Source organism: Microcebus murinus, chromosome 16, assembly GCF_040939455.1.
Source record: "Microcebus murinus isolate Inina chromosome 16, M.murinus_Inina_mat1.0, whole genome shotgun sequence".
NCBI lineage: Eukaryota > Metazoa > Chordata > Mammalia > Primates > Cheirogaleidae > Microcebus > Microcebus murinus.
The window spans coordinates 61,802,660-61,828,232 of record NC_134119.1 but is presented as its reverse complement, the minus strand read 5'-3'; the positions used below and the strand labels follow the sequence as shown (position 1 = coordinate 61,828,232).

At 50.8% G+C, this 25,573-nt stretch overlaps 1 protein-coding gene across 2 annotated transcripts in view; it reads right to left on the bottom strand.

Moving 5' to 3' along the window:
• The window catches only part of SPTBN4 (spectrin beta, non-erythrocytic 4), a 79,309-nt gene that overhangs the window by 12,168 nt on the left and 41,568 nt on the right, over window positions 1–25,573 (bottom strand). The window contains exons 1-9 of one of the 2 annotated variants that reach the window (XM_012774560.3): window positions 25,338–25,439; window positions 23,190–23,336; window positions 21,664–21,927; window positions 8,368–8,592; window positions 6,537–6,626; window positions 3,474–3,752; window positions 3,250–3,380; window positions 2,185–2,389; window positions 1,068–1,448 (exon numbers count right to left, since the gene is read on the bottom strand). In XM_012774560.3, the coding sequence (XP_012630014.1) occupies window positions 1,068–1,448; window positions 2,185–2,389; window positions 3,250–3,380; window positions 3,474–3,752; window positions 6,537–6,626; window positions 8,368–8,592; window positions 21,664–21,927; window positions 23,190–23,312 (1,698 nt within the window). In that variant the 5' untranslated portion in view covers window positions 23,313–23,336; window positions 25,338–25,439. Of the gene's footprint in view, window positions 1–1,067; window positions 1,449–2,184; window positions 2,390–3,249; window positions 3,381–3,473; window positions 3,753–6,536; window positions 6,627–8,367; window positions 8,593–21,663; window positions 21,928–23,189; window positions 23,337–25,337; window positions 25,440–25,573 lie in introns of those variants that run through there. The other variant, XM_075993097.1, reaches the window with a different exon arrangement.

The window sequence follows — 25,573 nt, the reverse complement described above, 5'->3', positions numbered from 1 at the left end:
CAAACTCCTGGCCTCAAGCAATCCTCCTGCTTCAGCCTCCCAAAGTGCTAGGATTATAGCCTGAGCCACCACACCTGGCCTCTGACTTCTTTTAGATCTACTACTAGCTTTTTTTCAGTCCACTTCCTGATTTCTTTGGTCTAAGAGTTCCATTTCCAGTGGGACTGTCACCTTTTCCAGGCAGGCCCGCCTCTACCTTGTTCCTTTCAGGAAGCCCCTTTCCACCCTGATCTCTATTAGACATGCTAGATAATCTTTTCCACTCAATTTATTTCAGACCCTCTACCTCCTAGTAGCCCAGTTTCCCTTTTCAATTGCCATCAGTCTTCTGTCCAATTTCTATTGGTTCAATGACCTGATTTCTTTTGGTTCAATGACCTGACCCCCCCCCCATTTCTGTCAGATCCACCACTTGATTGCTATCAATTCCACAGCCTGATTTCTAACAGTCATCTGTCCAATATATAAAAATAAATGTCCAATTCCTGTCTTCCATTGGACCTGCAACCCAGTTTCCTTAGTCCTGCCACCTGAGTCCTGTTGGGCCCACAGCTTTATTTCCATCTTATTGCTCAGATCAGATGGAAATCCCTCAATCTCTGTCAGCCCCTCCACCTGATTTCTATTAGCTCTGTTGCCTTCTCCATTAAATCCACCTCCATCAAATTTCTTTTGGAAAAATCACACGATCTCTATCAGCGACCTGCCTTCTCTGCATCACAGTCAGATTTCTCTTAGCCCTCTTGCAATTCCCTTTAGACCCTCCATCTGCATTTAGGTAAAATTCACCTCGCAGTTTCCAGAGAACCGCTGCCCAATCTCTACTGGAAACACTGTCTAATTTCTACAAGACCTGCAGCACCGCCCTTTCCTGCCCCTACCTGATTTCTGCACACCTTGCAACCAGCTCATTTTCTCTCTGCCCTGTTACCTAATTTTCTCCTGTTCTGTGGTCTGCTTTCTGCCTGTTCCTCTGTCTAACTGTGACCTGCTCCGCAGCCTGATTTCTGCGTGCTCTGCTGTTACCCAGGCCCTCCCGCCTGCCCCGCCAGCCGCCGGCGCCCCACCTGGGACACGAGGAGCTGCAGGTCATGCTCGAAGGCTCGCAGGGTCCTCTGCATGGAGCTGGCGCTGGGTCTCGGCTCCGGCGGGGCCGTCAGGCGGGGCAGCCGCCTCCGCTTCTCCTCGATCTGTCCCTGGAGCTCTCGGGCGTCGCTGAAGAACTTGTGCAGCTCGCGAGAGGCGGCCAGCAGCTGGGCCCGAGTGCCCATGAGCTCCAGCAGCTCGGCCCAGGCCTCGTTCAGGCCGTCCTTCCACTCGGCCATGGTGGCCGCCGCCGTATGGCCACACTCGATCAGCTCGTCCACCATCTGGTTCACGGCTGCCAGCCGCTCCCGCCCTGCCGTGCCCGTCTCGTTGGCAAACTCTGAGAATTTCTCCTGCAGCACCTGCCACCGGGAAGTGGGGACGGCAAAGTGGGCAAAGGGGCTGCCTGCACCAGCCCCCTCCGACCTCCTGCTGTGTGGCAAGCATGAATCATGACGATCATCGTCATCATCATCATCAAAATAATATCTAACACTTATTGAACACTATTTTTTTTTTTTTGAGACAGAGTCTCACTTTGTTGCCCAGGCTAGAGTGAGTGCCGTGGCATCAGCCTAGCTCACAGCAACCTCAAACTCCTGGGCTCAAGTGATCCTCCTGCCTCAGCCTCCCGAGTAACTGGGACTACAGGCATGCGCCACCATGCCCGGCTAAGTTTTTTTCTATATATTTTTAGCTGTCCAAGTAATTTCTTTCTGTTGATAGTAGAGATGGGGTATTGCTCTTGCTCAGGCTGGTCTCGAACTCCTGAACTCAAACAATCCACCTGCCTCAGCCTTCCAGAGCACTAGGATTACAAGCGTGAGCCACCATGCCTGGCCTGAACACTATTATTATAGCAATAATAGTAACAATAATAAAATAAGATGATAATAACTAATGCTGTATTAGGCACTATGTCTGAAAATTATGATCCTAAGTGCTTTCCATCACATTAACTCATCCGTCTCATAGCAGAGCCACGAGGGGGGTGCTATTATTATCCTTCTACTATGGATGGGGAAACTGAGGCCCGGAGAACCTTAGCGGTTCTCACACCATGGCCCCAGAGTCACTGTTACTACTAACGATGCTCACCGAGACATGCTCGAAGTCCTGGCCGAGCTCGGGGGAGCCAGCCACCACCTCCTTCTCGGCAATCCAGTGCTCGAGCTCGTCCACCTGGCGGCTGAGCTGGTACAGCCAGTACTGCTGCTCCAGGCCCACCCTGCGCTCCTCGCCCAGCTCCTTGAGCGCCACGTACAGGCGGTCCACCTGAGACTGCCGCCGGCTGATCTGCTCGCTGGTGGGGGACAGCGAGGGGCAGGGATGGAGCCCCCTGAGACTTCTGGGGCAGAGCTGCCACCCCCGGTCACCTCCCTCCCAGGGCAGGGCTGTATTTCCTTGGAATCTCCAGGCAGGGTCGTCTCCTTGCAGACTCTGTTTTCTGCAAGTCTCAGCTCAGCCGTACTTGTATCTCGGCACCAGGGATAGCTCTGCGCCCCTAGCCTGAGGAGCTCCCCCTGCCCCAGCCTCACTGACTTGATCTCTGCAGCCCACACCCCTCCCATCCAGCGACCTGGCTGGGACTCAGACTCCCCATTGCCATCCCCAGCCAATCTGTCCCCTACCAGCCCCACTGTCCCGCTCACTTGCACAGAGGTCTCTCTCCCCCGTCCCCACTCAGACCCCAGCCCTGGTCCAGGCCTGGACAGCCCCGCTATACCAGGAGGTCTGAGGCCCTGCCCCATCCCCAATCCCAGCACTCCAGGCTTTTCTGTCCTCCCAGACACTGCCCTGACACTGGCTAGGAGGAGACCCGTGCCTATCTTGAGCGATTACTTCTCTAACTCAGTCCTGGACATCACCTCTCCCTTCCTCCCCCAATGAGGAGGTCCCACCACTACACTCGAGGCCCAGTGCTCCTGGCCCCGCCCTCTCAACCACCCCTGGGCAGTACCCAACCCCCACTCCTCTCCCCACCCCCACCCCCACTCCAACCCGCATGCCTGCCCAAGTCCGAAGTCCGAGGCTCCAGCACACAGCAAGGAGGACCCCTCCCCACCCAATGTCCAAATCTGGCCCTGCCTCAAGTTCCAACAGCGAAGCGCCAGGGCCCGCGGGACCAACCCTGGGAACCGGCCGCGCCCCTCGCCCGCCCACCTGTCGGGGTGCCCCATCTCCAGCAGCGCCCGGCACTGGCGCGACAGCTGCGCGATGCTCTCCTCGTAGTTCTCCACGCCCTGCTCCAGCTGCAGGTGTTTCTTGAGCAGCTGCAGGGTGCTCTGCTCGTCCTGCAGGCACACGGCGCCGGGATGAGGCGGTAGCTGCGGCCCCGGGGGGCTCCAGCGTCCCCAGGCCCCCCCTCACCCCCAGCCCGGGCGCACCTTGCCCTTGTCCTCACTCATCATGAGCAGCTCCTGCTCGCCCAGCCACGCCTCCACCTCGGCCACGTCGAAGTAGTACTGCTCCACCTGGAAGGCGGCGTCCAGCGCCTGCTGCCGCCGCTCGGCCGCCTCCCGCAGGCCTGCCCAGGCGCTCTGCAGCTGCTCCAGGCCGCAGCGCACGGCCTCCGCCTCCGGGCTGCGCAGCGACGCCAGCGCGCCCGCGCGCTCCAGCACCTCCTCCAGGCGAGGCCCGTGCGCCTGGATCTCCCGCCGCAGGCCCTGGGGGCGGCAGGTGGCGCGTGAGGGTGGGGACGGACGTCCCGAGGCCCCGCAAGGCCCCATGGTCCTCTGCGGCTGGCAAGACCCCCCGTCCCCCCAGCTAGCAACAAGCACCCTCAGATTGCTCTCCACGTGCCAGCACCACGTGAGCATTTTGCAGATAGTCGCCCACGCACACCCGCGTCCTGCAGGTGGGGAAACAGGCACAGGGGGGCGCAGTACGATGGCCCGAGAGCAAGCAGCTAGGAAGAAGTGACAGGATTTGAACACAGCTCAACAGTTTTACACATGCCTACACCGGCGTCCCCAGAACAAGATATGAACCACGATCATCTCCCCTAGAAAGTTCCCTCAAGCAGCGCTGTACTTGCTAAGCAGCTTATTTAACTTCTCGCGTGCCTCAGTTTCCCCAACTGGCAAATGGAAATAATAACAGCCAACACTTCCTGAGTGTCTGCGACCTGCCAGATGCCTTGCTAGGTAAGGGCTTTATTTAATGTGGCCGCACACCTCCTCACTCCAACCCCATGAGCCAGACAGCAGCATCATTCGCATTTTACAGATGGGGAAACTGAGGCACAGGGAGGGTGGGGAACTTGCTGAAGTCACATGGCTAGTGGTACCCTGCAAAGATCTACCTTATGGGGTTGTCGGGAGGCCATAAACCACGGAACACTTAGAACTGAGAGTAACACACAGCAAACCCGCGATCACTGTGAGCTGCTAGTATCTGCGTAACAGCCCTATGTACCCAACCCTCTGATCACGCGCAGCCAAGTTCACCCAGTTTTGAGCATGAAGTGCACTTGATCAGGTTCCTCAACTGAAAATGAAGGGTCAGTTCTGTTTGTCCCCAACACTGTCCACGCCGAGAGTATTTTCATCACATAGAAAAACAAAAACTCCAGACTCTTAAAGAACTCCATCTACTACTGTGTTTTCCCAAAAATAAGACCTACCCATAAAATAAGCCCTACCAGGATTTCTAAGCATTTGTGCAATAGAAGCCCTACCCAGAAAATAAGTCCTAGTGATGGGCGTGGCCACGCAGCACATCTGCACAGCCCATGCATTTCGTGGTGGAGCAGTAAAGATGAACAGCCCTTCTCATCTGCCCCATGAGAGCTCTATGGCTCGACATGAGAGATTGGGGCCAATGGTTCTAGAGGAAATAGAGTCGCAAGAAATTCAGGATGGAATTCGGGCTTTGGAGGGTTATGATGATATTCCAGAAGAAGACGACTTAACTATATTTGAATAAATGTAGATTGTTGTACCGTACTTAAAAAAAATAACACATCCCCTGAAAAGAAGCCCTAGGGTGTCTTCTTGAGGAAAAATAAATATAAGACCCTGGCTTATTTTCGGGGAAACACAGCAGTGCAGCATGATGATGAACCTTCCAAAATAATTGGCGGTCCCACCTCCCCAACATTCTCTAGTCTTCTAGCCTCCCAAAACTTACATATTTTTTTTTTTGGTAAAATGGGGATAATGACAATATCTACCTTATAGGACTACTGAGGGGACAAAATTAAGTAATCAACACAACCCCCTAGAACAGCACTTACGATATAGTCTTTTTTTTTTTTTTTTTTTTGAGACAGAGTCTCACTCTGTTGCCCTGGCTAGAGTGCCGTGGCATCAGCCTAGCTCACAGCAGCCTCAAACTCTGGGCTCCAGTGATCCTCCTGCCTCAGCCTCCCGAGTAGCTGGGACTACAGGCATGTGCCACCATGCCCGGCTAATTTTTTCTATATATATTAGTTGGCCAATTAATTTCTTTCTATTTTTAATAGAGATGGGGTCTCACTCTTGCGCAGGCTGGTTTCAAACTCCTGACCTTGAGCAATCCGCCCACCTCGGCCTCCCAGAGTGCTAGGATTACAGGCGTGAGCCACCATGCCCGGCCATGATATAGTCTTTAATCAATGCATTATTATCATTATACTGCTTAGGTTTCTTACTTTGAGCTTTGGTGAAAGAGTTGCTTTGACCAAAGGGTTCCTCTGCTACGCAGTTTGAGAACCACTGCTCTAAACCAACTCTCTACTTATTTAGATGTGGAAATCGAGGCCCAGAGGGGTGAACAGAGATCCAGAGACTTTAGGGGCTCAAAAGCCCCCTCCCCCACCTTGCTCAGCTTAGGGGACAGCACCCTCTTGTTTACTGTCTTTGTCCCTTTCATTGGTGTTTTGAGTTTTTGTTTGTTGGTTAGTTTACTTGTTCCTTGCCCAACAGCTATTCCTCCTCCCCTGGCCAAGGGACCCCGATTTTCCTTTGGGGAACTCCTCTGCCTCCATCTCAGCTCAGGTAATTAAAGCTGACTCCACCAGCAAGTTCCAGGAACAGGCTCTTAGCCCAGGCCAGGCTAAGGAGCGGACCCAACCCCTGGCCATCATGTGAGTTCAGCGATGGGCATGTGACTCAGGCTGAGCCACTAGGAGTTGTCCCCGGGATTACTGCTGAAATTACTGACAGGGAGAAATTCTCTCCACTTTGCTGGTGGGATGTAAACCTGAATCTGCCGGATGCCTTTTATCACCAGGAGAGGAGGGTTGGCCTCAGAACAAAGCTAACACAGGGGGAAAAACAAAAACAGAGCTGAGAGATTCATGAAAATATCTGATAGCACCTGGATCCACCGATACCTGCTGTCCACGATCTTTTCAATGACAAGAGCCAACAAACTTTTTTTTTTTTTTGCCTTTAACCACCTTGAGCTGTTTTCTATCACTAGTATCCCAAAGTGTCCCAACTCACCCCTCCTCTGGCTCTGCTCACCTGGTTCTTTTTGATGTGCTGCTGGACAGCCTGCAAACCGCTGCCTCGCTCCGTCTGCATGGCCAGTGGCAGCCGTTCCTGAACCCACACCTGGAGGGACACAGGGAGCAGGCGGGGGGGGGGGGGCAGAATGTGCCCAAGGGCCCCTGCATCCCAACCGAACCTTAAGCCCTTCGCACAGCATCTGAGGCCCCTCCTTGCTGAAGAGCCTGGTCACATCTTCAGCCTAGAGCTGTCTTGCTCTTGGTGCTCAGCCCTGCTCTGCCTCAGGTCTCAGCTCAGATATCCGCTCCTACCGGAAGCTCTCCCTGACCTTGAACCTTGGCCAACTGTCTTCTCTGGGTTCCCACAACTCCCCCATCGTATTCTTTTTTTTTTTTTTTTTTTTTTTTTTGAGACAGAGTCTCGCTTTGTTGTCCAGGCTAGAGTGAGTGCCGTGGCGTCAGCCTAGCTCACAGCAACCTCAAACTCCTGGGCTCGAGTGATCCTTCTGCCTCAGCCTCCCGAGTAGCTGGGACTACAGGCATGCGCCACTATGCCCGGCTAATTTTTTTATATATATATCAGTTGGCCAATTAATTTCTTTCTATTTATAGTAGAGACGGGGTCTCGCTCTTGCTCAGGCTGGTTTTGAACTCCTGACCTTGAGCAATCCACCCGCCTCGGCCTCCCAAGAGCTAGGATTACAGGCGTGAGCCACAGCGCCCGGCCTCCCCATCGTATTCTTAACCACCCTGGGTTGTCACTGTCTGGGGACAAGTCTGTTTTCCTCCTTGGACTTTGAGGCCTCTAAGGGCAGCAATGGCGTCTGCCTTGGTCACTCATGTCATCCTGACCCAAGCACAGGGCTGGGCCCAGAATGATCGAGTGAGTGAGCAAATTAGAGAGTGAGTGAATGAATGAATGAGCAAACCAGGAAGTGAATGAATGAATGAGCAAACCAGGAAGTGAGTGAATGAATGAATGAGCAAACCAGGAAGTGATTTTTTTTTTTTTTTGAGACAGAGTCTCACTTTGTTGCCCAGGCTAGAGCGAGTGCCGTGGCGTCAGCCTGGCTCACAGCAACCTCAAACTCCTGGGCTCAAGCGATCCTCCTGCCTCAGCCTCCCAAGTAGCTGGGACTACAGGCATGTGCCACCATGCCCGGCTAATTTTTTGGGGTTTTTTTTGAGACAGAGTCTCGCTTTGTTGCCCAGGCTAGAGCGAGTGCCGTGGCGTCAGCCTAGCTCACAGCAACCTCAAACTCCTGGGCTCAAGCGATCCTCCTGCCTCAGCCTCCCGAGTAGCTGGGACTACAGGCATGTGCCACCATGCCTGGCTAATTTTTTTTGTGTGTGTATATATATATTTTAGTTGGTCAATTAATTTCTTTCTATTTTTAGTAGAGACAGGGTCTCGCTCTTGCTCAGGCTGGTTTTGACCTCCTGCCCTTGAGCGATCCTCCTGCCACGGCCTCCCAGAGTGCTAGGATTAGGGATGTGAGCCACCTTGCTTGGTGGAAGTGAGTGATTGAATGAGGAAATGAATGGTTGAGAGAATAAATGAGCAATCAGTAAATAAGTGGAGGAAGAAAGGATGAATAAGTGAATAGGTAAATGACCTCATGAATAAATCATTGAGTGACTGACCGTGAGTAAATGAATGTGGAAGAGTGAATGACTAAGTAAGCTTGAAGGACTGAATGACAGGCCATCAGCTGTACCAGTGGGAGAGTCTCTCAGCCCTCTGCACCCTGGGACCCGCCATGGTGTCACCCCCCCAAGCCGCCCCACCCCGCCCCACCCCCTCGCATTACGCTGGCGCGGCCCCAGGTGCCCGCGCCCGCCCTCACCAGCTCGTCGTCTATGTCGTGCGCCACCTGGTGCAGCTCCTTGGAGGCGAGCAGCAGGCGGCGGCGCTCCTGCAGCGGCTCGAGCAGGCGCACCAGGCGCTCGCCCACCGCGCTCTGCCGCTCGCCCACCAGCTCCTTGCTCGCGGGCTCCAGCGGCAGCGCGGCCGTCTGCGCCTGCAGCTCTCCCACCTCGCGGTACCACTCCTCCACCTGGGACTCCATGGACTGTGGGAACAGCGGCAGCGTCAGCGGGCCCCGCCCTCCCTCCCGAGCCTGCTGTGGCTCCTCAGTACCCTAATGGTGACAGCCCCAGCCTCTCACCGCGGCCCGCCATTCCAACTCCCCTCCGCTTGCTCTGTCCCTGCCAGAAGCGCTGCCCTCTGAATGACCCTGCGACACGCTAAGCTAGTCCCTGCCTCAGAGCCTTTGCCGTTGCTGTTCCCTCTGCTGGGCATGCTCTTCCTCGTCAATTCGATTTCGTTTCAAATATTACCTTCTCAAAAAGCCTTACCTGACCCCTAGAACTAAAGTGGTCCGTTAATTCTCAGAACAACGCTTTAAAAGTTGGTAGTATCCTTATTTTACAGAAGAGGAAACTGAGGCCAAGAGAAGTAAATTGACCAAAAGGGCCAAGCTTTCCAGATGTCAAACGTAAATGCAAGGCTATAGTGGTTTGGATGGTGGATGTACCATAGGGATAGACAGAAAGTGCAAAAGCAGACCCAAATACACAGGAAAATTCATGTATTTTATAGACACCATTTCAAATCGCCAAGGAAAAGATGGATTATTTAATGAATGGTCAGGGGCCAACTGGCGAGCCAATTTAGCTGGATCCCTTCCTTGCTCTTTACACTGGAAACAATTCCAGATGGATTAAAGACTTAAACGGAGTAAGTAAATCCATAAGGCACCAGAAGAAAACCTGGGCAAACGCTTTTATAATCTTGGGATGGAGAAAACCTTTCCAAGCATAAAAACCATAAAGGGAAAGATTTGCAAATTTTACCATATAAAAAATAAAAATACTCCTGCATCGACCAAAATTTCATAGATGTAGTTAGAAGGTAAATGACAAACGGTAAAAATATTTGGTACCTATTAGAGCAAGGAACTAGTTTCTTTAACAATCCAAGAATTCCCGTTTCCTGCTTCCTTTGTCTTCACAGAACTTACCAGCATTGGACGACTCTGTCTCTTTACTTGTGGTTTTTTGTTTTGTTTTGTTTTTTGTTTTTTTTTTTTTTTTTTTTTTTGAGACAGAGTCTCGCTTTCTTGCCTAGGCTAGAGTGAGTGCCATGGCGTCAGCCTAGCTCACAGCAACCTCAAACTCCTGGGCTCAAGCAGTCCTCCTGCCTCAGCCTCCCGAGTAGCTGGGACTACAGGCACGAGCCACCATGCCCGGCTGATTTTTATATTATATATATTAGTTGGCCAATTAATTTCTTTCTATTTTTATGGTAGAGACGGGGTCTCGCTCAGGCTGGTTTTGAACTCCTGACCTTGAGCAATCCGCCCGCCTCGGCCTCCCAGAGTGCTAGGATTACAGGCGTGAGCCACCGCGCCCGGCCTTTTGTTTGTTTTTTTGAGACAGAGTCTCACTCTGTTGCCCGGGCTAGAGTGCCATGGCCTCAGCCTAGCTCACAGCAACCTCAAACTCCTGGGCTCAGGCGATCCTCCTGCCTCAGCCTCCTGAGTAGCTGGAACTACAGGAATGTGCCACTATGCCTGGCTGATTTTTTTCTATATATATATATATTAGTTGGCCAATTAATTACTTTCTATTTATGGTAGAGACAGTGTCTTGCTCTTGCTCAGGCTGGTCTTGAACTTCTGAGCTCAAACAATCCTCCCGCCTTAGCCTCCCAGTGTACTAGGATTACAGGCGTGAGCCACCACGCCCAGCCTTGTTGTGTTTTTTTATTGGTTTCCTGATTCTAGAATGTGAGCCCGATGAGGGCAGGGGCTGTATTACATTCACTGCTGTATTCCCAAGAGCCTAGAACAATGCCTGGCACACAATAGGCCTTCAATTATGATTTGTTCAATGCATGAATGAATGATATCAGCAAAGAAGAAGACTGCCCCCCAAAAAAATAGGCATCAGCTGTGAACAGGCAACACACAGAAGAAATAAGCATACGAAAAGATGCCCAGTATTACTAATCAGTAGGGAAATGCAAATTAAAAGAAGACATCCTTTTCTATTCATCAGATAGGCAAAAATGTAAAAGATCAATAGCATCTAGTGTTGGCAAAGATGCTGAAATACAGGCACACTGAGCCACTGTCTGTGGTGGTGTAAATTGGTAGACCCTTTTTGAAAGGCAATTTGGTAGATTCTTTTTTCTTTTTTTTTGAGACAGAGTCTCGCTCAGTTGCCCTGGCTAGAGTGCCGTGGCACCAGCCTAGCTCACAGCAACCTCAAACTCCTGGGCTCAAGCAATCCTTCTGCCACAGCCTTCCAAGTAGCTGGGACTATAGGCATGCGCCACCATGCCCAGCTAATTTTTTCTATATATTTTTAGTTGAATTTGGCAGATTCTTGCATCAAAATGTGCATATGCTTGACCCAGAACTTGCACTTCTAGGAATATATCTAAAGAAATACTGGCACATAAATACAAAAATGTTTGTCCCAAGCATGTTCATCGTAGCAGAGTTTGTAATGGAAGAAAAAAATTAGAAACAACTTTAATACCCATCTAGAGTGAAATGGTTAAAACAAATCCATACCAGTATGGAATAATGGCCAAGAGTTTCTGTGAACAGGAAAAAGTAATTTAGAACCTACCTATGAATATATATTTGTAGTGGATTATACATGCAGTAAAAATTCCCTGGGGTAAATAAGAAATTAATAACAGATGGTATCTACTGGGGAGGATGAGAACTTAGTGAATGGGAAACAGGGATGAAGGAGAGAATTTTCACATAGGATTTTTAATATATTTTTTGATGTCTGAACCATGGAAACTTATGCATTCAAAAATTTAAATTAAGCATGAAAAACAAATTAATTTAAAATGTTAAAAATCCACTTGTCAAGGCATAGAAAGAGGTCTAGAAGAGCAAACATCAAATAATAATTGCGGATCCCTTTGGGGAAGCAGATTAAAAGGGAGACTTTATGTTTTACTGAAGACTTCTAGGGTAGTAAAATCTTCTACCAAAATAATATATTCATATATTACTTGTGTGATTCTAAGCAGATGGAGGAAAGCTAGAGAAGAAAAACAAAATAACAATAATAAAATTAAGTGGTAACAGATTATGGCAAATAACTGCAAACCAAAAGTCAAAATCCAAGAGCCAAGTCAAGGCTTTTGTTCCAGGGTCCTGCAGTGCAGAGTTGTTGGTTTTGCCTGTCCCACGTCCACCCCCCTCCTTCCAAGCCCCTCAAATCTCAGTCTCACATCCTGAGCTTCCTGAATGGCTCATGAAACCTAGAGGTCTGAGTGGTCATATGACCCAAGCCTGGCCAATCACAACACTGACATCACCTTGGCCACCTGGGATTGGATTAGGGATGGTCATGTTACCCAAGCTGAGCCAATGAAAACTCTTCCCGCTTTTTTGAGAAAAGTGTGTGTGTACAGAAGAGGTGCTCTCTTTCCCATGGGGGTTCCTAAACCGGTATGCTGGAGGCCTGGGGCACTGGCAGCCATTTTGCCACCATGAGGGAAGAGACTGCTGAACAATGCAGCCTGCACAGAAGAAAGCAGGGCTCAGAAACGGAGATAGAGAGATTCCTGCCGACATAATTTGAGTAATTAATCCAGTCATTCCCACAGCTGCACACCCCCTGGAGTTTTCAGTTATGTGAGCCAATAAAAGTCCCCTTTTAGCCTATGTCAGTGTGGGCTGGAGTCCTTACAAGCTGCACTCCACAGAGTCCTGATTGATACAGTTCACAGTCTACAGGAGTCATAAAAATGGGCAAAAACCCTCATAACAAGCCAAAGCACATAAGATGGAAACTTAAAAGGCACAATTACAAGCTGCAGAAATCAGAGAAAAATAAAAATTTATCCCAGAACTTCCTTCACAAAGAACCTTTGCCTACAAAATCACTGTAGTGCTGTGTAGAAAAATAAAAACGCATTAATATTCAGGAAACTTTTTTTTTTGACACAGGGTCTCGCTCTGTCACCTGGGCCAGAGTGCAGTGACGTCAGCCTAGCTCACAGCAACCTCAAACTCCTGGCTCAAGGGATCCTCCTGCACCAGCCTCTCCAGTAGGTGGGACTACAGGCATGCGCCTGGCTAATTTTTCTATTTTTAGTAGAGATGGGGTCTTGCTCTTGTTCAGGCTGGTCTCGAACTTGTGACCTCAAGGGATCCTCCCACCTTGGCCTCCCAGAGTGCTAGGATTACAGGCATGAGCCACCGCACCCAGCCAGAAAACTTTTAAAAATCGTCTATAATGTCAATTTCCAGCTCCCCATTAGATGCAAATCCCTCCATAACTCCCTCCATGCAGCCAGCAAGTGACTGCATGGCCTGAGAGGGAATAATTCCAGGGACTGACGCTCTTCTACAAAAAATGTCACATATTTTGAACATCTATTTAATGTGCATCGTTTTCTGCAAACATGGGCGAAGGACACAGAAGCATAATGCTCATTAAACACATGAAGAAATGTTCAACCTCTTTCAACATGCAAATTAAGTGCAAATTAAAATAGCTACAAGATGGGATCCTTCACCTCTCACATTAGCAGAGACGAAAAAGCTTGATAGTAAACACCTACTGATTGTGAATACATGAGGAGATGGCTTCTGTCACACGGCTGCTGTCATATGGCAGGTGTGAAAAAGCAAAAGCCTTTTCAGGAGGATACTTGGCAACATCTACCAAATTTTTTTACTGCATATACCTTTTGGCCCAGAAATTTTACTTTGAGGACCATTTTCTACAGAAATACTTGCACGTGGGCTCAAATACACACGGATAGGGATGTCTGCTGCAGAATTATTTATACTAGCAGTAGACTGGAAACAGCTCAAAGGTCTCTCGGGAGAAGGCTTGTTAAAGACAGATTGTCAAACCACCCTGTGAAATATTCTGCATGACTTTAAAAGAACAGAGTCTATCCACATTTTCTGACAAGGAAGGACGTCCAGAATGTTCTGTCAAGTGAAAACATCAAGTTCTTGTATGGTATATATATTACATATATCTGTATGTATATGCATAGAATATTTACTTTTCACATTATGCCCTTCTGTTTGAACTTTTTTGTTTTGTTTTGTTTTTTTGTTTGTTTGTTTTTGTTTTTGAGACAGAGTCTCACTCTGTTCCCAGGCTAGAGTGCCGTGGCGTCAGCCTAGCTCACAGCAACCTCAAACTCCTGGGCTCAATCCTCCTGCCTCAGCCTCCCGAGTAGCTGGGCCTACAGGCATGCGCCACCATGCCCGGCTAATTTTATTTTCTATATATTTTTAGTTGGCCAATTAATTTCTTTCTATTTTTAGTACAGATGGAGTCTTGCTCTTGTTCAGGCTGGTTTCGAACTTCTGACCTTGAGTGATCCACCCACCTCGGCTTCCCAGAGTGCTAGGATTACAGGAGTGAGCCACCAAGCCCGGCTTGAACTTTTTTTTGAGCCAAGGTCTTGCACCCCAGCTAGACTCTAGAGTGCAGTGGCCTGATCACAGCTCACTGTGATCTCAAACTCCTGGGCTCAAGCAATCCTCCTGCCTCAGCCTATGGAGTAGCTGGGACTACAGATATGCACCCCCATGCCTAGCTAATTTTTCTGTTTTGTTTTATATATAGATATAGATATATAGATATATAGAAATGGGGTCTTGCTATGGTGCTCAGGCTGGCCTCGAACTCCTGTCCTCAAGCATCCTCTTGCCTCAGCCTCCCAAAGTGCTAGGAGTGTTTGAACTTCTTACCCTAACTACAACAATTGGTAACATATCCTGACATTCACTCCATGCCAGGTACTACTCAAAGCAATTGACAAACATTAACTCACTTAAAACTCACAATGGCATATGAGGTTGGGGAAGACAAGAGATGTTTGTTTCATTCAAGATTGGATCCCAGCATGCCTGGCACAAAGTACATGCTCTGTAAATGAGTGTTGACTTGGTTCGTTGGATCAGTCACCATACTATTCTGCTTATCTTAGCTGGGTAGTATTAAAGGTTAAAAATTTTGAAATTAAACTAACTTTAAATATTAAAACCAAAGGAGCCAGGAAGTACTGATACCTCCTATAGCATGGATGACACTTGAAAACATGTTAAGAGAAAGAAGCCAGCCACAAAAGACAATATATTGTATGATTCCATTTATATGAAAAGTCCGGAATAGGCAAATTCATAGAGCTAGAAACTAGATTAGTAGAGGGGAAAATGGGCAAGAGACTGCTAATGGGAAGTGCTTTCTTTCTTTTTTTTTTTTTTTTGAGACAGAGTCTTGCTTTGTTGCCCAGGCTAGAGTGAGTGCTGTGGCGTCAGCCTAGCTCACAGCAACCTCAAACTCCTGGGCTCAAGCAATCCTCCTGCCTCAGCCTCCCAAGTAGCTGGGACTACAGGCATGTGCCACCATGCCCGGCTAATTTTTTTTTGTGTGTATATATATATATATATTTATTAGTTGGCCAATTATTTTCTTTCTATTTTTATAGTAGAGATGGGGTCTCACTCTTGCTCAGGCTGGTTTTGAACTCCTGACCTCGAGCAATTCGCCCACCTCAGCCTCCCAGAGAGCTAGGATTTCAGGCGTGAGCCACTACACCCTGCTGGGAAGTGGTTTCTTTTTGGAGTGATAAAAATGTTCTGGAATTAGTGGTGAGGATTGCTCAACTTTGTGAATATATGGAAGACCAATGAACTGTATACTTCAAAAGTGTGCATTTTCTGATATGTAAATTATATCTTAGGCTAAAAACAACAGAGGAACCTACTTCCAAAACAGCCTCAGGTGCCAGGCACATAGTAGGCAGTGACAAAGTAAGCCCTAACCCCAGGTCAACCTGATTCCTACTTGGACACACCTTGCTGCCTTCCCATCTTCCAATTTCAGAAACTGAGGCTCAGAGTGTAGTCATCACTGCTCAAGAGTAGAAACTGCCAGAGCCAGAATTTGAGAGCTTGCATGGAGGTTCTAGCAGGGGAGCAGAGCTACTTGGATACCCTTGACCGAAGAACGGTCCTTCTCTATCGGGGAGGGTCGTCCTCTTTGACCGAGCATCCAGCTTTAGGAGGGACGCACGTGGCAGAGCCAGAATTTGGACCCAGGACAATCAGACCACAAAACTGAACCTCTCAGCCACTCTGCTTCTCTATCATTGGGGGCGGTGAGTCTCAGAAAGGGGGGCCACGTGCCCGCAGTCACCTAGTAGTGGAATGGGGATTCGAACCTTGGCCATGCTGAGCTGGATGTAGAAACATAGGACAGAGAAGGAGCCTTGCTTAGGGTTTGGGTGGGCTTGACAAGGGGACCCCAGGGACTCAGCCCAGCAGCTGCAAAGCCTCTAGCTAGTTTTCCCCTGGCTGGTCCCCCTCAGATGGCAGGAGCCTGAGGCTGAGCCAGACCAGCTGGCTGGGCCCCTGAGGGCTGGGACTTGGGCCTTGGGACTCCACCATCTGGCCCCTTGGCCAGTAAGGACAGCTTGGCAGCAGGCCCTGAGAGAGGACTCTCTGGGTCACATGGCCTCGATCTGGGATGTGGGATCCAGGGAGTTCTGCTGCAATGGCTGAGGTGGGGACGACAGGGAGGACACAAGGGACAAAGACAGATACCAGGGAGGGAGGAGAATCAAAATACAAAGAGAGAGAAGAGCGTGAGAGAGCAGGACAGAGAGACGTAAAGAGAGAGAGACACAGAGACGGAGACAGAAGGACAGAGAGGCGGGCAGAGAGACAGAGAGAAAGTAAAAGTCACTAAGAGAAAGAGACACAAAGAGGCTGGGGGAGAAGGACTGAGAGACTGGCCCAGAGAGAGGCAGAGGGGGACAGATCACTCACACATCCACATCCCCCAGACCCTGAGCCAGCACCTCCCTCGGCCCAGCCTGGTCCCCGTGGCGACCTGAGGGGTGGGGCAGCCAGGAAATGTGCCAGGAAGGCGGCAGACCCTCCCTCCTGCATATGCCCAGTGCTGGGGACACTCGGGCCCGGGCAGGTTCCTCCTGTCCCCAGCAGCAGCTCCTGAGGCCCAGCTGGGCTCCATCTGGGGACTGAGGCCCACTCAGTCACTCTCCGCCTTGGGCTCCCTCTGCCAGGAAAAGGACCCAGGAATCCTGTGCTGAGGCCTGCCTCCAAATCCCCCCTCTGAAAACCAAAAGGGACAAGGACACTCAAGCTTGCCAGTTATCAAAAAAGTGAAAATGCATGCACCACAGTGAGATATCACTTCCCACCCATCAGACTGGGGAAAATCTAAAAAGTCTGAAGATACCAAGTGTTGACAAGGACGGGGGGAAACAGGAACTCCCATTTGCGGCTGGGGGGACAGCATGAATTGGCATAAGGACCCGGGCAAGCAGTCTGGCAAGATCCAGTGACACAAAGACAGCTCTAACTTTCAATACTACAGGAATATGTCACAAAATACATTTTGTGACATTCCCACCCCCCCAAAAAAATACATTTTTAAAAAGCATGGAAGGCTCACGCCTGTAATCCCAGCACTTTGGGAGGCTGAGGCGGGAGAATGGCTTGAGGCCAGGAGTTGGAGACCACCCTGGGCAACATAGCGAGACCCTGTGTCTACAGAAAAACAAAACCAAAAACATTATCCGGGCATAGTGATGCATTCCTGTAGTCCTAGCTGCTGGGGAGGATGAGGAAGGAGGACAGCTTGATCCTCAGAGTTCAAGGCTGCAGTGAGCTATGATCAGGCCACTGTACTCCAGACTAACAGAGCAAAAACCCATCTAAAAAAAAAATAAAATAAAATAAATAAAATATGGAGAGGGTGAAATGCTCCTTAGAAACAAATGAAATTTCTGTGTATCACGTAAAAAAACATAACTAAAGCAAAGGTGGGGTGATAACTGATGTAAAAGTGAAGACCTGTAAACAAATATTGAATCTGTTAGGTTTGTTGGGTCAGCAATTCTGAATTGAGACAATTCTGAATTATTTGAGACAGAGTCTCATTCTGTTGCCCGGGCTAGAGTGAGTGCCGTGGCGTCAGCCTAGCTCACAGCAACCTCAAACTCCTGGGCTTAAGCGATCCTCCTGCCTCAGCCTCTTAAGTAACTGGGACTACAGGCATGCACCACCATGCTCGGCTAATTTTTTTCTATATATTTTTAGTTGGCCAATTTATTTCTTTTCTATTTTTTTTTTTTTAGTAGAGACAGGTTCTCACACTTGCTCAGGTGGGTTTTGAACTCCTGACCTTGAGCAATCCTCCCCTGCCTCGGCCTCCCAGAGTGCTAGGATTACAGGCGTGAGCCACCACGCTGGCCTGAAACTACTTAACGTTTCTTCATTATGTGTCTTCATTTTCAAGACTCCCTGTAAGGTCAGTACTAATATCATGCCCGTTATACTGAAGAAGAAACTGTGGCACAAAGAGGTAGTCACTTCCCCAAGCCACCCAGTTGGTAAAGCCCAGAGCCAGGGCTTGACCCCAGGCAGCCAGGCTCCAGCATCCAGGCCCTTGGAGATGCTGTGCTGCCTCCCGTGGCCCTGCTGTCCCCTGCTGTCTCCCACGGTGGCTAAGCGCGTGCCTGTCCTATCACAGAGGAGGCATCTGAGGCTCAGCGAGACAGACAAAGCCACTTGCCCAGCATCACACAGCTAGTGACCACCGGCAGAGCTAAGATTCAAACCCAGAGCTGCCTGAGCCCTGAGTCTCTGCCTTTGGCCACTGCAATACGCTGCTTGGGAAGGATCGGTAATCGTGGTAAGATCATTAACAGCTCTGGCAACAGCTGCTGCCGTGCTGGATGTCTTAACTGCCCCCCTGACCCATGGTCCAAGCCTCTCCACCCTGCTCTGTGCCCCAGGGGGTGACCGGTACGGACCGAATCGGCCGGCTCCCCCTACCCATTGCTGTCCAGGCGGGTTAGGCTCAACACTGGCTACGTGATTTTCAGGGCCCAGTGCAAAATGGAAACACAAGGTCTCCTGTTCAACCTTTATTAAGGATTTCAAGACTCCAATAGTAGGGCATTAAACCGAGTGTGGGCCCCTGTGCAACTGCATGCCCAAGTGCCCATGAAGCCGGCCGTGGTGGACTCACGGATGGAGGAGAGTCAGGCTGGGGTGTTAGTTCCCCAGCCCCTCCCTGCTGCAGTGCCGCGGGCTGGCCGCCATTCTTGACCAAGGGTCCCAGCTCCTGTCTGGCGACCCTCTCCTTCTCAGTTCCAAAAACCTCTCCTTCCCAGCTGCCTTGCACTGGGGGTGGGGGTGGGGTGAAGGCTCCCCACTGCTAGCCCCACAGGGCCATCCTCTTCCTTGTGCCTTCCCCATGCCCCGCTCACACCTTAGTCTAGAAACACTCTATAGGCCAGGCGCCGTGGCTCACACCTGTAACATTAGCACTCTTGGGAGGCCGAGGTAGGAGGATCACTTGAGGTCAGGAGTTGGAGACCAGCCTAAGCAAGAGCTCTCTACCAAAAATAGAAAAAATTAGCCGGGCATGGTGGCACATGCCTGTAGTCCCAGCTAATTGGGAGGCTAAGGCAGGAGGATCGCTTGAGCCCAGAAGTTTCAGGTGGCAGTGAATTATGATGACACCACTGCACTCTACCCAGAGTAACAGAGGAAGACCCTGTCTCAAAAAAAAAAAAAAAAAAAAAAAAAAAAAAGAAAAGAAAAGAAAGAAAGGAAAGGAACCAAAAATAAAGGGAAAAAGGAACACTTTATAAGCCCTTGTCAAATTTCCCTCAGTTGAGCACATCTTCTGTTTCTGGCTGGGACCCTGGCAGTCAGAGGTCCCCACTTCTTGCAGGCTCACCATATTCTGGGCGCTGCGCTAAGTGGCTCTTTTCTGGGCACAACCTCCCCTGGCCCTGGGAGGCCAGCACTGAAGGGTCCCACTTCAGAGAGAAGACAGAGGCTCACAGACAGACTAAATGTAGCATTGAATGGCCACTTGGTAGCTGTGTGACCTTGTATGGGACACAGATCCTTGCTGTGCTGTGTGGTCTTCTCGTGGGTACAATGAGGATGATGACAGCACCTCCCTTATAGGGCTGCTGGGGAGGGGAGAAGGGTTAACGGTACCTGGCACACCAGTGGTTCTCAATGTGTGGTCTGGGGACCCCTAGGAACCCCTGAGATCTTTCCAAGGCACCTGCCAGGTTACAACTATTTTTATAAAATACTAAGATGTTATTTGCCTTTATTTCTCATTCTCTCCCAAGTACGTATGCCGCATGGTTATTCACAGACCAGATGACCTGAGCTCACGCAACTGACCCAGCGCAGAAGCAGATGTGAGAAGCCGACTGTATTCTCTTCCAGACATGAAAGAGTTGCAAAAATGAGAACAATGCCAATCTCCTCACTACGTTTTTTTTTTGAAACTGTAGCTATTCTTCATAAAAGAATGCTACTTGAGTTAAGATGTGATGAATTTAATATTGCTGTCTTAAAGTGAATCAATAATTTAAACATGTCTCAGTTTTCATTTTTAATATAATAAATATCAATAGGTCTCATCCACACAAACAAAAGCTCTTTGAGGATCTCCATAACTTTTAAGGGTGTGAAGGGGTCCTGCAGACCAACACATTTGAAAACTACTGGTCTATTTAAAGTAATGAGGCCTGGTAAAGTGGCTCACACTGAGGCAGGAGGATCACCTGAGGCCAGGAGTTCAAGACCAGCCTGGGCAACATAACGAGACCCTCCATCTCTATCAAAAAAATTAAAAATAAGATTAAATAAATAAGTATAATTGTGACTTCATTGGTCATCACATTCAGATCTGTTTGTCTTTTGCGCTTTCGCTTGCCTTCCCCATCAGAACGTGAACCCCATGAAGCAGCCATTTTTCATCCATTTTGCCCCCTGCTATATTCCAACACCTAGAAAAGTACCTGGTAACACAGGAGATGCCCAGTAAATATTTGATGCAGAGGTAAATGAATAAATACTCATCACTGTCATCATGCATTTATTATTAGTCTACTTTTCCCCCCCACTATGCCAAGCACTTTATAACCATAACTTATACAGGAGGTGTATCAGAAAGGAGGAGTGAAGAGTTGAGGAAACTGGATTTGAATCCAGGCTCTGCCACTTGCTACCCTGGGCAAGTAATTTACCTCCTGGAGCTGTGGTTTCCCATCAGTCACCATGAGGCATTGTTCCTGGCACATGCAGGCAGGAGCCATTGCACCTTGGAAGGTGAAAAATAAAGCCTACATTTGCCTGCGGTCATTCCACGTGAGCTGTCATGGACTGAGCGCCAGCCGGCTCCAAGCTGGGAGCAGAGATAAAGCAGACACTGTGCCTGTTCTCTAAAACCCCCTGTTTCATAAGAGAGATGCTGGCTAGCTGTGTGTCCTTGGGCCAGGCACTTAACCCTCTGTGCCTCAGTTTCCCCATTAGTAAAATGGGCAATAATGACTATCAATCTCCAAGCGTGGCTGGGAGGGATTAGTGGCTGCTCAGCCCAGAGATGAGTAGAGGAAGTACTCAATGAATGTCACTATATTCTATGGAAAGCCATTGCCCTACCTCTGGATCTTGGCTTCTCCATTCAGGAACAGGCGACAGGGTCCTACAAAACCTTCAGCATGCTGGTTGCTAACATACTGCTTTGTGGCTCTAAACTCTTTCTTTTCCCTTTGTTACTCCATACCCTAGAGCAGCGGTCCCCAACCATTTTGGCATCAGGGACCAGCTTCATGGAAGACAATTTTTCCATGGACGGAGGGCAAAGGAGGGAGGGGGAGGTAGAGCTCAGGTGGCGATGCAAGCAATGGGGAGTGGCTGCAAATACAGATGAAGCTTCACTTGCTCACCTGCCACTCCCCTCCTGTTGTGCGCCCCCCTTCCCCACCAACTGGTTCCTGTTTCATGGAAGACAATTTTTCTACCACAAATGGGAGGCAGGATGGAGCTCTGTGGCCCGGTCCCTAACTGGGGGTTGGGGACCCCAGCCCTGGAGGGTGGTGGCTGTTTGCAACAGTTATTACTAGTTAGATTGCTTCAGTATTCCCTTTCTGTTCTTCCAGCCCCTCCCACACAGTTGAAATAAATCCCTACATTAAATACCCTCTCTTTGAAATACCTTGAGTGGGGTTTGACCCTGATTCAACCCCACTGCAGTGTAGGGAGCCCCCATCTGGGCCAGCCAGGCGGTACCTGCAGCTTCTTGAGTTGGCTGTTGACAGTGGCCAGGTCCCCACCAGGGTCCACATCTTGCAGCTGGCTTTCCATGTGAAGGAGCTTCTTGTCCAGCTCAGCGAAGCTCTGCACTAGCTGGTCAGCCTTGCTGGCCTCAAAGAGCTGCCGCGCCTTGGCCTGGGTGGTACTCTCCAACTCAGCCCAGCACTGCCGGATCTCACCCAACTTCTTCCTCACAGAGGCGGCCAGCTCTGGCTTCTCCTGCATCAGTTGCTGGCCCTCCTGCCCCAGGCAGGCGGATGGCAGGAAATGAGGAGGAGGGGATGGGCAGTGGGGAGGGACAGAGAAGTATGGCAGGGCAACAGGATACAAGGATAAGTGTTGGAGAGAGTCAGAGGTGGGAAGTTGGAGACACACAGGGAGACAGAGACAGAGGGGTAGATGCAGAGATACACACCCAGAGATAGAAGGAACCAAGGAAAAGAGACAAAAATAGAGAGACAGACAGACATAGGTGAGAGGAAGGAGACAGGTGGAGGAAGAGAAAAGAGACACAAACAGAGACAATGGAAGGAGACAGGGAGAGACAGTCACAGAGCAATGGACACAGAGACACACACACAATCAGAAATGCATGGAGGGGACCATGAGACAGACAAGGAGAGAGACAGAGATAAAAGAGAGTGAGAGAGGCAGAGAGACAATGAACTTCTACTAAACTCAAAGTCAAGAAGGTTGGTTGGCTTTGCCACATGTCACTTTGTGGGCCATGAATGGCCATTTAAGGGTTAAAGGCCAACCTGGGGCTCTCTGTTTGAGTCAGAAGAGTAGGGTAGACCTCCAGGTCTGCAGGTCTAGGGGTTCAGCTAGAGTAGGGAGAAGTTCTGGGGGTGGAGACCTACAGCAAAAAATCTGCCTGAGTCCCTCAGAAATTAAGCTCCTTGGTGGCCCAGAGCTACATATATTATATTACATTTAAAAGTAACAATATCATAATCATCACAGCTCTTAGGTGCTTGGCCTTGTGTTAAGCACTTTATGGGCACAAGAGCCAGGGAAGTGGTTATATTTATTATTTAATTAATTTTAGAGAAGAGCAAACTCAAGCTCAAAGAGGTTAACACAATTCCCCAAGGCCCATAGACTGTAACAGGCACAGATACAATTAGAATCCAGGGCTGTAAGAATCTAAAGTTTACTTTAACCTTGGGCTTCCTGGGGCTGTCTCAGCACCTGACCTTCCATCTTAGGTGCTCCAAAGGGTATAGAAGGTAGCCTGGTAGGAGCTTATAGGAAGGAGTGAAATGTTTAACAAACAGGAGGATATAGGCACCGCTCAGACAAGATGTTGGCCATTTTACAGGTGGGCAAACTGAGGCTCCATGAGGTTACACGAACTGCTAGGAACAGATATGGAGCTGATTTGAACCAGTTCAGGGGGGCGAGCGCAGCAGGATGGTGGCGGAGGGTGCAGAAGATGAGTCGTGGGCTCCCTAGTGGCCTCCGACACCTGGCACGGGCAGAGGGGCCTTCTGCGTCCTCACCCTCTCGATCTTCTCCAGCCACTCCTTATTCTGAGCCAGTTCGGCCATGAACGCCTGGTGCCGGAGCCATCTCTTATGCAGCTTGTGGCTGTCTTCCCGCGTGCCATCCCGCGCCATCAGCATCTTCTCGTGAATCCAGCCATCCAGCTGTGCAGGACAGGGTAGGAGGGCTCAGATGGTCATCACAACCTGGCACAGCCCCCTCCAGAAGGTCCCAGGTTCAAAGCCTGGGCTGCCAGGGTTGAGGGGAGGAGGAAGGGATGGAAAAACCTTTATGTTGGGGGGAACAGCACAAGCTCTTTCCTGGGTAGAAAATGGATGGGAGAGTCCCCAGAAGGCACAATCCTTTGGCTCCCCTGTCCTGAAGGCAGCCTCCTCAACTCCCCTCAACCTCCTCCCAGGCAAGGCTCCTGGGGCCAGTCAGCCTCCTCCCTGCTGGGGCCAAATCACTGCCCCCCCAAAACAAGCTCTCTGACCTCATGTAGCTAACTCCCAATTCATCCCCAGCCTCCCCCCCATAGCAACACTTAGACCCTTTGATTCAGGCTCAACCGCTCCCAATAAGGGCCAATGCAAGATCCTCAACCATCCCTCAGGGTATCAAACGAAGCCCCTACATCTATCCCCAGCCCCCCAATATGGCCAGATCACCCCCCAAACAACCTCTCAACTAGTGCCAAGTCTAACTCCCTCCAAACCAGCCACTCCAGTGTGGAGTAGGCTCATCCTCTACAACTAAGATCCAGTACCCCAATAAGCCCACAAGGCTCCCCAAATCCAGCCCCGGGGCTCCAAGACCACAATTCCCCCAAAGCATGCTCAGTTGGAGCCTGAAATCCAAGCCAACCCCCAAATTCAGGCAACAAGGCTGCCTTCTGGCTCCCCAAACCGGTCTACCCAAAAATCTAGACCCAGACTCCCCAAGGTGGATCACATCAAACCTCTCAACCCAGTCAGCCCCCTCCCCAAGCCAGTCCTAGTCCTCCCACCCAGGAATAAAACCAGCCATCCAAAATGCCAGCACCAAGAGTGGGCCCCTCTCACTGTCCTGGGCAGGACCAATCACAAGGCTGCTTTCTGAGCCTCCCCCCATACCAACCCGGCCTCTGGAAAAAGAAAAAAAAAAAAAAAACACCAAAAAAAACAGGACTTGTCCCCAAGCTAGAACCTCCCCACTCATGACCAAACCTGGCACCTGGGACAGTTTGCTCCTCCCCCGTCTCCTCCCCCCTTCCAGTCACAAGATCCTCCTCCTCCCTCCTGCAAAAAAGGAAAAAAAAAAAAAATACCGGACTCCAGCTATTGCCTCCGCGGTCCCGAGAGGCGATTGCAGTCCTACCCAAGGACAAATCCCAAGCTGGCCAAACCCCACCCCACACCCCCTGAGCATTTGCTCCCCAGGGGTCCAGGCGAGCTTCACACTCCCCACGCACACACGCACCCCACCGGAACCCAGCAGAACGCTGAAACCCCCAACTCAGTTCGCAGCTTCCCGAGTCCAACGGCAACCGCAGCCCTCAGTGAGGGCAAAGCCCCTAAAGGAGGTGGTACCCCGTTCTCAAGGTAAAGCCCCCTCCAAAGCGATTCCCTCCGTCACTGAGGGTAGAGCCAGACTCCCCAACAACCAAGGAAAAGCCCCCCAAAGTCAGAGTCCTCCAGACGCAGAGCAAATCCGAGATGCTCATCGCCCAAGGTACAGCCCTCGGGAAAGTGATTCGCCTCCATCACCCAAGACTGACAGATCCCCCAGGGACCAAGGAAGGACCCCCCCCAAAAGGCTGAGACTCCCCCAACCCCAGGGCAAACCTCAGATTCCCCATTACCCAGAGAAGAGCCCCCTAGAGAGGGTGAGGCGCCCTTAACCCCAGGGCAAATTCAGACTACCCTAGGAGTAGTCTCAGAAGTCCCCCTCTTCGCGTCCCTCCCCTGGGGGCCGGCCCCAGTCCCGCCCGCGCCAGCACCGCGGACAGCTCCCGGCGCCCTCGCCCCTCCCCCAGGGCGGGGGTCCCGGCGCCAGCCCGGCCCGCCCCCGCACCGCCCCCGCCCCTCCCTCCCGCGGCCCCGCCGGCCGAGCACGCGCCCGAGCCCCTCCCCCGCCCGTCTCGGCGGGGGCGCGCGCCAGCCCCCTCCCCTGGGCGCCCCCGGGACCTGAAGCGGCGTTGGCGTCGGCGGGGCGTCCCTGCGGCGGGCGGGCGGGCGCTCGCCCCTCCACTGCGACGGCGGCGGCGGCAGCGGCGGCGACGGCTGAGGTTCTGGCGGCCGCGCGCCCCCTCCCTCGCCCCCGCGCCGCGGCCGCGCGCCCGCCCGCGCGCGCCCCCTGCCTGCCTCCCTGTCCGCCTCCTTGCGGGCCGGGCGGAGGGTGGAGAGGGATTCACCACCCGCCC